At 49.1% G+C, this 8682-nt stretch overlaps 1 protein-coding gene across 1 annotated transcript; it reads left to right on the top strand.

Moving 5' to 3' along the window:
• The first annotated feature begins 5866 nt into the window (after nucleotides 1-5866).
• LOC101752709 (pentatricopeptide repeat-containing protein At2g22410, mitochondrial) lies at nucleotides 5867-7995 on the top strand. The gene has a single exon (XM_004986536.3). The coding sequence runs from the start codon at nucleotides 5867-5869 to the stop codon at nucleotides 7802-7804; it is 1938 nt and encodes a 645-aa protein (XP_004986593.1). The 3' UTR covers nucleotides 7805-7995.
• The last annotated feature ends 687 nt before the right edge of the window (nucleotides 7996-8682 follow it).

The raw sequence follows: 8682 nt of genomic DNA, 5'->3' as shown, positions 1-8682 counted from the left end.
AAGTAATACTCGAATACTGGTCAATCTCGCAACAGGTGAGTAAGTGTCGAAGAAATCTTCACCTTCTTTCTGGGTATAACCCTTAGCCACAAGTCGAGCCTTGTACTTATCAATAGTACCATCAGGCCTAAGCTTCTTTTTGAACACCCACTTGCAACCCACAGGTTTACAACCATACGGTTGATCAACAACCTCCCAAGTTCCATTAGAAAGAATAGAGTCCATCTCACTATGGATAGCTTCTTTCCAATCATCTGCATCTGGAGATGCAAATGCCTCTGAAATAGTCTTAGGAGTATCGTCTACGAGATAGACAGTGAAATCATCACCAAATGACTTTGCAGTTCTTTGTCTCTTGCTCCTCTTAGAAGCTTCACTGTTAACCTCCTCATGAACTGGCTCAAGTGTTTGTTCAGCATGATCAGGAAGCACAATAGGTTCAGGAGTTGTCTTAGCAATCATATCAGAAGATAGTCTAGACATACTATGCAATTGTTTCATAGGAAATATATACTCAAAGAAAGTAACATCACAAGACTCCATCAAGGTATTAACATGAACATCAGGCACCTCTGATTTAACCACTAAAAATCTATAGGCTATGCTATGATGAGCATATCCCAAAAAGACACAATCCACAGTTTTAGGTCCCAACTTACGTTTCTTGTTGATTGGCACACTAACTTTGGCCAAGCAACCCCAAGTGCGTAAGTATGAAAGTGATGGTTTTCTTCCAATCCATTCTTCATAGAGAGTTTTCTCCTTATTCTTCATGGGTACTTTATTTAGGACATGACATGAAGTCAATACAGCCTCCCCCCACCATGCCTTAGATAATCCACTGGTGCTAACATGGCATTCACCAAGTCTGTCAAAGTGCGATTCTTTCTTTCGGCAACCCCGTTTGATTGGGGCGAATAGGGAGGCGTCCTCTCATGTATAATACCATGTTCTTCACAAAACAAGTCGAAATCATTAGAGAAATACTCACCACCATGATCAGACCTAATTCTCTTGATCTTTTTCTCAAGTTGATTCTCAACTTCAGCCTTATATATTTTAAAGTAGTTAAGAGCCTCATCTTTCGTTTTCAATAAATATACATAGCAATATCTAGATGCATCATCTATCAAAGTCATGAAATATCTTTTTTCACCTTTGGTCAACACACCATTCATCTCGCATATATCAGAATGAATTAGTTCAGTGGTGCCAAGTGTCTCTCCTCGACCACCTTGTGAGGTTTTCGAGGTTGCTTAGATTGCACACAACTATGGCACTTAGAACCTTTGACAATGGAAAAATTCGGAATTAAACATAGGCTGGAAAGTCGAGACATAGAACCAAAATTCGAATGACATAAACGTGAATGCCAAACACTAGCATCACTCTCATTAATACCATCACAAATATAGTTCACAGACTTATTGCAATAATCTAAAAGAGAAAAGCGGAACAAGCCTCCGCACTCATAGCCTTTACCAATAAATTGTCCACTCTTAGACACGATAATTTTATTAGACTCAAGCACTATCTTAAAACCATCCCTACACAAAAGGGAGCCACTAACTAGATTCTTCCTGATAGAAGGGACATGCTGCACGTTCTTCAGTTGCACGATCTTTTTCGAAGTAAACTTCAGATCTACCGTACCAACATCATGAACAGAAGCATGTGACCCATTCCCCATTAGGACGGAGGAATCCCGAGTGACCTGGTAAGATGAAAACAAGGAGGCATCAGCACACACATGAACATTAGCACCAGTATCAAGCCACCAAATATTAGTAGACTGAAACACTAAAAAAATAGAAGGTAAATTACCATACCCACTATTTTCATCTCCAGCGCTAGTCACCATGCTCACAGACTTCTGCTGTGGAGGTTTTCTTCCTTTGCGGTTTGGGTACTTCTTTGCCCAATGGTCAGTAGAACCGCACATGAAGCATCCCTCGTTCTCCTTATTCTTCTTCTTCTTGAAGGTAGTGGACTGCTTAGGCTTATTGTTCTTGCCCTTGCCCTTGCCACCATTGCCATTGTGATGTGATTGGTGCACCATATTGGCACTGGTATGATCCTCAACAGCTTTAGATCGTCCATCTTTAGCCCGAGCTTTCTCCTCAACATCAAGAGACGCAATCAAGTCTGAAACAGAAATTTCTGTCCTCTTGTGTTTGAGAGAAGTGGCGAAATCCCTCCAGGATGGAGGTAACTTGGCAATAATGCCCCTAGCCACAAACTTGTCGGACACGACAATCTTTAGCAGATCGAGTTCCTTCACCATGCACTGTAATTCATGAGCCTGAGCGACTACAGATTTTTCGTCAACCATCTTGTAGTCATGATACTGCTCAATGATGTACAGTTCAGTGCCAGTATTTGAGCCACCGTAGTTGGCAGTCAGATCGTCCCACAACTCCTTTGCGACCGTGTGATGAAGGTACACATCTTGCAGATGTTCTGCAAGTGCACCAATCACAGCGCCCAAGAAGATTGTGTTGGCTTCCGAATATTCTTTCTCCTTTTCAGGAGAGAGAACCCCTTTCGGCTTGCCATTGAACACCCAGACCACCTTCATGGCAGTAAGCCACAGCGTGGCTTTCACCTGCCACCTCTTGAAGTGCACGCCAGCAAACGGTGCTGGCCTTAGTGCATCAAGAAATCCAGCCATAAAACTAAAGTGCCTACAATAAGGTTTTTGGATTGTTGGATATATAAGCACTTTTAGTTTTAATTTAATCCAGAAATAAATCATGAATACGATGAACAGATAGTAGATTAAACTAGACATGTCTACGCAAGATCTAGACAAGTCTATCATTGCAAATAGAATCACACATTCTACCATACTATCCAGTGCTATCAGACTGCAACAGATCATAATAGCTAGTATGGAAGACATAATTTGAGATAAGAGATCGTACGTTTCTTTCTTGATGAAGACCGGCTCCTGGACGACTACCGGGTACAGCAGGCGACGACGATCAGCAGCCTGATGTTGTTCGCGACGACGAGTGACGCCCGAGCGACGAAGAGGTAGACGAGCCGTGGTGAAGGAGTCGACGAAGAACTTGACGAAGCGGAGGAAACGATCGAGCAGTCGCGCAGAGCGCTTCCCAAAAACCTTATTCGCCCTCTCCCGGTGCAGGATCGCTGAAGACGACGGTTCCGGAGACCTGCTCTCCCAATCGCCGGTGCATGCCAACAATCAGGATGGAGTAGATTACGGTGGCGGCGCAGCAGCGAGAGGAGGCAAAAACCTAACTAGTACAGACCACCTTAGGGATACCCTAACCTGGGGCCTTCCCGTATAGTAGTCTATATTTTCATCTTTTTCATGAGGGAGGTGGTCCATATATATAGGGAGGAAAAGCCCCAACACCCTCATCTATTAGCAATATGGGACTAATAGATGTTGTACCCTCTCTTTACGCTAATGGGCCTTTGAGATTTATTCAGAATTATCATTTATATGGACCAAGCCCATATATCTAATAATAGCATAGGTGCTTCTTTAGTTTTTTGTTGCTTTAAGTGATTTTTGAACGTGTGAAATATTTTTTTTCTAGAATACGTAGGAGAGCTGCGTATCGTTGTATTAGGAAGATGAAAGTTACAACGCAGGTTAGCCGAGCATACGCACGCGGTTATAAGCGCACTTGACACTTATACGGCTACCTATTACAACCAAGAACGGAGCCTAGACAACTAGACCGGACCTTCCGGACCACGGTCATGGCAGCCTATCCGGGGCGGTGTTGCCGCCGCACCTCCACCTCCGCATGCTCACCGACAGACATCCTCGTCGCCCTATGCCCCGCGTGCAGCGCTTCTTCCGCATCGGCGCCACCTCTACGCCGCTGTCCTCCGCGTTGGTGTCACCTCCGCGCCACTGTCCTCCACTGGCGCCGCGGCTGGGCCGCCGCGCCTCCTCCGTCGCCGGGCCGACGCGTCCGCATCCTAGCTCCTCCACCCCGCATCGCGGCGCCTCCTCCGCCACCGGGCCGGCGCGTCCGCGTCCTAGCTCCTCCACCCCGCATCGCGTGGCCTCTTTGCCAGGCTGCCTCATTTCCGCCGCGCCGGCCTCATCGCACGGCCTCCTCGCTTGACGCCCCGACCACCGCTTGCCCCGCGCTGGGCCACCAATGGTCGCCGGGCCGGCGAGGATCTCCTCAACGCGCTCCCCGGCGACGTGCTCCCCCTCGTTCTCTATTGCCTCCCCGTCCGCTGGAGCCGCCACTAGGCGTGCCTCCCGAGGCGCTGGTTCCACACCCGGCGACCCCCTCGCCCTCGGCCGCTCCCGTGCCGCGCTCGCAGCCCACGCGGCACATGCTGCTGGTTGTCGCTTGCGACACCGACCCGTGGGACGTGGCGGCGATGCTTCGCCTCGCCGCGCCTTGCCTCACAGGAGCGGCGGGCTGCTGGCGGTGGTGCTCACGCTCTCTCCCGCCTTTGCGTGCACCCTCCACATCTCCAGCAGCCACGTCAACCAGCCATCACCTTCGGCGCTATCCTCGGCGGCTGCATCTGTCTCATTGTAGCCGTCATCGCCGGATCTAGCCGCCACAGCACCGGATCCGCTTCCCAAGCTGCCGCCGTCGCCCATGGCCGGCGGATCCACCATGGCCGCCCATTTCACCGCCCGGGACAGGCGCTCGCAGCCGAATCCGGGCTGGAAGACCCCGTCGCCGGTGTCCTAGGGGCTGGTGGGGCTTCCGGCGGACCCCTCCGGCAGCGGCGAGAGAAGGGAAGGGGAGGAAGGGGGTGGTGGCGGCGGCAGTCAGGTCGCCTAAGTCGCCCGGGCGGGGGCGGGCGGTCGCTGCCCGAGTCGCCCGTGCGGGACGACGCGGGGAACGGAAATTGAACTTGTGAAATGTATACAACTACTATCTCCTTGCTTCATGTTTTATTATACTGTTTCAGTTTTCAAAGTGTAAGATGTATTCACTGAATAAGAAAGATTTTTCTTTATATCTAGGAGTCGAGGACTGACATCCAATTTGCCTAGGGGGATGTAATGGGCGACCTCCACCGCACGCTGGAGCTGATGCTCCCTGGATGAAGGGAGTGGAGAGCTGGAGGACGCGTACAGGACGCTGAAGCCGCACGCTGGAGCTGGAGGATGCATACAGGACTTTGACAAGACATGGCTGTTGTTTTGAAGGCATTGAGATTGCAGAGGGGTTGTAAGGTTGTTGCCAGTGCCATCCAAGCGCAAGGCAGCTTACATCAAAAAATTTTACAACGCGAGGCCGAGGCCTGCGCCAAAACCATCACCCACACATTAGCTAGCTATATGCAGTCTAAAACAACGTAGCCTAGACCGTCATCTTCAAGCTAATGGTCGCTAAACAAACCACCCATCATTTTTTTTGCGCCTGCTAGAACCAAGAGCTCATCTTCTGGTTTGATCTTCAGTAAGAGCTGTTGTAGTGTCGTTGCGTCTGCTCGGAATAACCTTGCGTTCATCTCCTAGAATTTTTGTGTCAACGTGTACCTCGTAGTAGGGTGATACGAATTTGTTTATGTACCAACATGATGAATTTCTATATTTATTTTGTCCGTCTATATTTATTTTGCCCGTAACAGGACGGACCTAGTAGTAATAAAAAAGAAAGCTTTTCACAGAATCACAGAAAAAGGGCTAAGTTGGGCCAGCGTGATGAATTGGCCCGAACCACCCACGTACCACTCACACACGAATGCAACACAATTTTTGATGTACTTTGACCTTCTTACCGAGATCTTTTTGGTCCCTTCTACCTAACAAAATTTTGGGCTGAAAAAGGCTGAAAATTCGTTTCGATTGGCCCAAATTGACCAATTTTGATAGGCCGAGCGTCTGCTTGGTCCCCTTCATCGAACGATGCCTCCGCCTCCGCCTTCCCGCCTGCTGGCCCTTCTCACCGCCGGCAACCCGCCGCCGTTCCGCCTTCTCCTGCAGCTCCACGGGCACCTCCTCGTCTCTGGCCTCCTCTCCTCCTCATCCCCCTTCGCTCCCCGCCTCGTCTCCGCCTTCGCACTCACGGAACTCGCCTCCCCTCGCCCGCTCCTCCACGCGCTCGCCCTCCTCGCATCCCTCCCCTCCCCGCCTGACTCCGCGTCCCCCTACAACGCCGCCCTTCGCGCGCTCTCCCTGTGCCAGCACCCGCATCTCCTCGACCTCCACTGCCTCCCGCTCTACCGCGCCCTCCTCAACTCCGGCTCCGCGCGGCCCGATCACCTCACCTTCCCCTTCCTCCTCAAGACCTGCGCGCGCGTGCGGGAGCGCTTTTACAGCGGCAGCGCGGTGCTCGCGCACGTTATCAGGCTCGGCTTCAACTCGGACGTCTTCGTGCTGAACGCCGCTATGCATTACTGGTCTGTTTGTGGGTCCATGGCGGACGCCCGCAGATTGTTCGATGAAAGTCCCGTGAGGGACGTGGTCTCGTGGAACACGCTTATTGGCGGGTATGTGCGAAGGGGTCTCCCTGGAGAGGCGCTGGAGGTGTTTTGGAGGATGGTGGAGGAAGGAACAGTGAGGCCGGATGAGGTTACGATGATTGGGGCTGTATCAGGGTCTGCGCAGCTAGGTGATTTGGAACTTGGGAAGAGGCTGCATGAGTTTGTGGAGTGTAATGGGGTGAGGTGCACTGTGAGGCTGATGAATGCGGTGATGTATATGTATGTCAAATGTGGCAGTTTAGAGCTGGCGAAGTTGGTGTTTGAAAGGATCGATACCAAAACTGCAGTTTCTTGGACAACAATGATTGTTGGGCATGCAACGCTTGGGACAATGGAGGATGCACGGAAGCTGTTTGATGAGATGCCCGAAAGGGATGCATTCCCGTGGAATGCTCTGATGGCTGGATATGTACAGAGTAAGCAGGGCAAGGAGGCTATCGCGTTGTTTCATGAGATGCAGGAAGCAAAGGTGACCCCAAATGAGATCACAATGGTCAATCTCCTATCTGCTTGCTCTCAGCTTGGAGCATTAGAAATGGGGATGTGGGTTCACCATTACATTGAAAGACATCGGCTTTCTCTTAGTGTTGCTCTTGGCACTTCTCTAGTTGACATGTATGCTAAGTGTGGCAACATAAAGAAAGCTATATGTATATTCAAAGAGGTTCCGGAGAAAAATGCTCTCACTTGGACAGCAATGATATGTGGCCTGGCAAATCATGGGCATGCAGATGAGGCTATAGAGCACTTCCGGAGAATGATAGAGCTTGGATTACAGCCAGATGATATTACATTCATTGGGGTTCTCTCTGCGTGTTGTCATGCCGGTTTGGTTGAAGAAGGTCGGGAATTTTTCTCCCTAATGGACTCAAAATATCACCTCAAGAGAAAAATGAAACATTATTCATGCATGATAGATTTGTTAGGCAGAGCAGGGCATTTAGATGAAGCAGAAAAGCTAGTAAACACCATGCCTATGGATCCTGATGCTGTAGTTTGGGGTGCTCTCTTCTTTGCTTGTAGGATGCATGGTAATATCACTCTTGGCGAAAAGGCAGCAATGAAATTGGTAGAACTTGATCCAAGTGATAGTGGAATCTATGTGCTACTAGCTAATATGTATGCGGAGGCAAACATGAGGAAGAAGGCTGACAAAGTGAGGGCTATGATGAGACATTTGGGAGTGGAGAAGGTTCCTGGATGTAGTTGCATTGAGCTGAATGGTGTAGTTCATGAATTTGTCGTGAAGGATAAGTCACATGTGGACACTAATGCAATTTATGACTGCTTACATGAGATCACGCTACAAATAAGGCATACTGTAAACATGATTGACATTTCAGCTACTGGCATCATGTAGCATTTTTTAGCCTAGAAACTGCTGGCCTTGTTCTGAGAGATGGTATGCCAGTTGTTTTGCACAACTCAATCATCTGATGAATTGTACCAGCTGGCTAGGCAATGTGCCCAGAGACGTGGATTTTCTTATGCTGATCGATATTTGAGTCACCTCAAGAGCATTTTTCATATTAATGAAGATAGTGATGTCCATGACAGATGCTTTAAAAGGGAGTACAATTTATTCGAAGGTATTCTTTTTCAACTTATAACCTTTGAAAATTGTCAAACCCTGAACTGTTACTTATCTTTCTGCTTTTTTACTTACATACCGTTCCTGTAAATTCTCATCATGAACTAACTGGCCAGGGTGATTGCCGGGGGAATAGTCCGGCAGTCCACTACGAGGTAGACCAAGGTGGTAGATTGTGTGGAGGGGATCGCCGCACCTAGAGCTAGATGTAGAACACAAGGACACAAGGGACTTTACCAGGTTCGGGCCACCAGATTGGTGTAATACCCTACGTCTTGTGCTCAGGATTGTATTCTCAGCGTGTAGCATATCGAATATGGCTTGACTTTTTGAGGGGGGTCCCTGCCGTCCTTATATAGTCCGGGGGGTAGGGTTACAGATCTGATTCGATCTAATCCTAGTCGGTTACAAGGAAATCTACTGCCTTTTGGTACAAGTTATCTCTTTACATATTTAAACATACCTATCTATAACTATATCTCTTGATGCCGATCCTCCATCTTGATCCGTACGCCTATCCCGAGTCCCCCCTGTATGGGCCGTAGTACCCCCCTTGGAGGGCGGCTAGGCCCATCCGAGTGGTATCCAGGGGTTACATCCCCCACAGTGATATCTTCTACAATCCCATTCATTATCATCTTTGCAGA

The sequence above is a fragment of the Setaria italica genome, chromosome IX (assembly GCF_000263155.2).
Source record: "Setaria italica strain Yugu1 chromosome IX, Setaria_italica_v2.0, whole genome shotgun sequence".
Taxonomy (NCBI): domain Eukaryota; kingdom Viridiplantae; phylum Streptophyta; class Magnoliopsida; order Poales; family Poaceae; genus Setaria; species Setaria italica.
The sequence above is the reverse complement of the archived record's forward strand: the minus strand, read 5'-3'. Positions and strand labels throughout refer to the sequence as shown.

What these genes read in the sequence shown, in the direction of transcription:
- LOC101752709 (XM_004986536.3), top strand. Translation starts at nt 5,867, where the DNA reads ATGCCTCCGCCTCCGCCTTCCCGCCTGCTGGCCCTTCTCACCGCCGGC.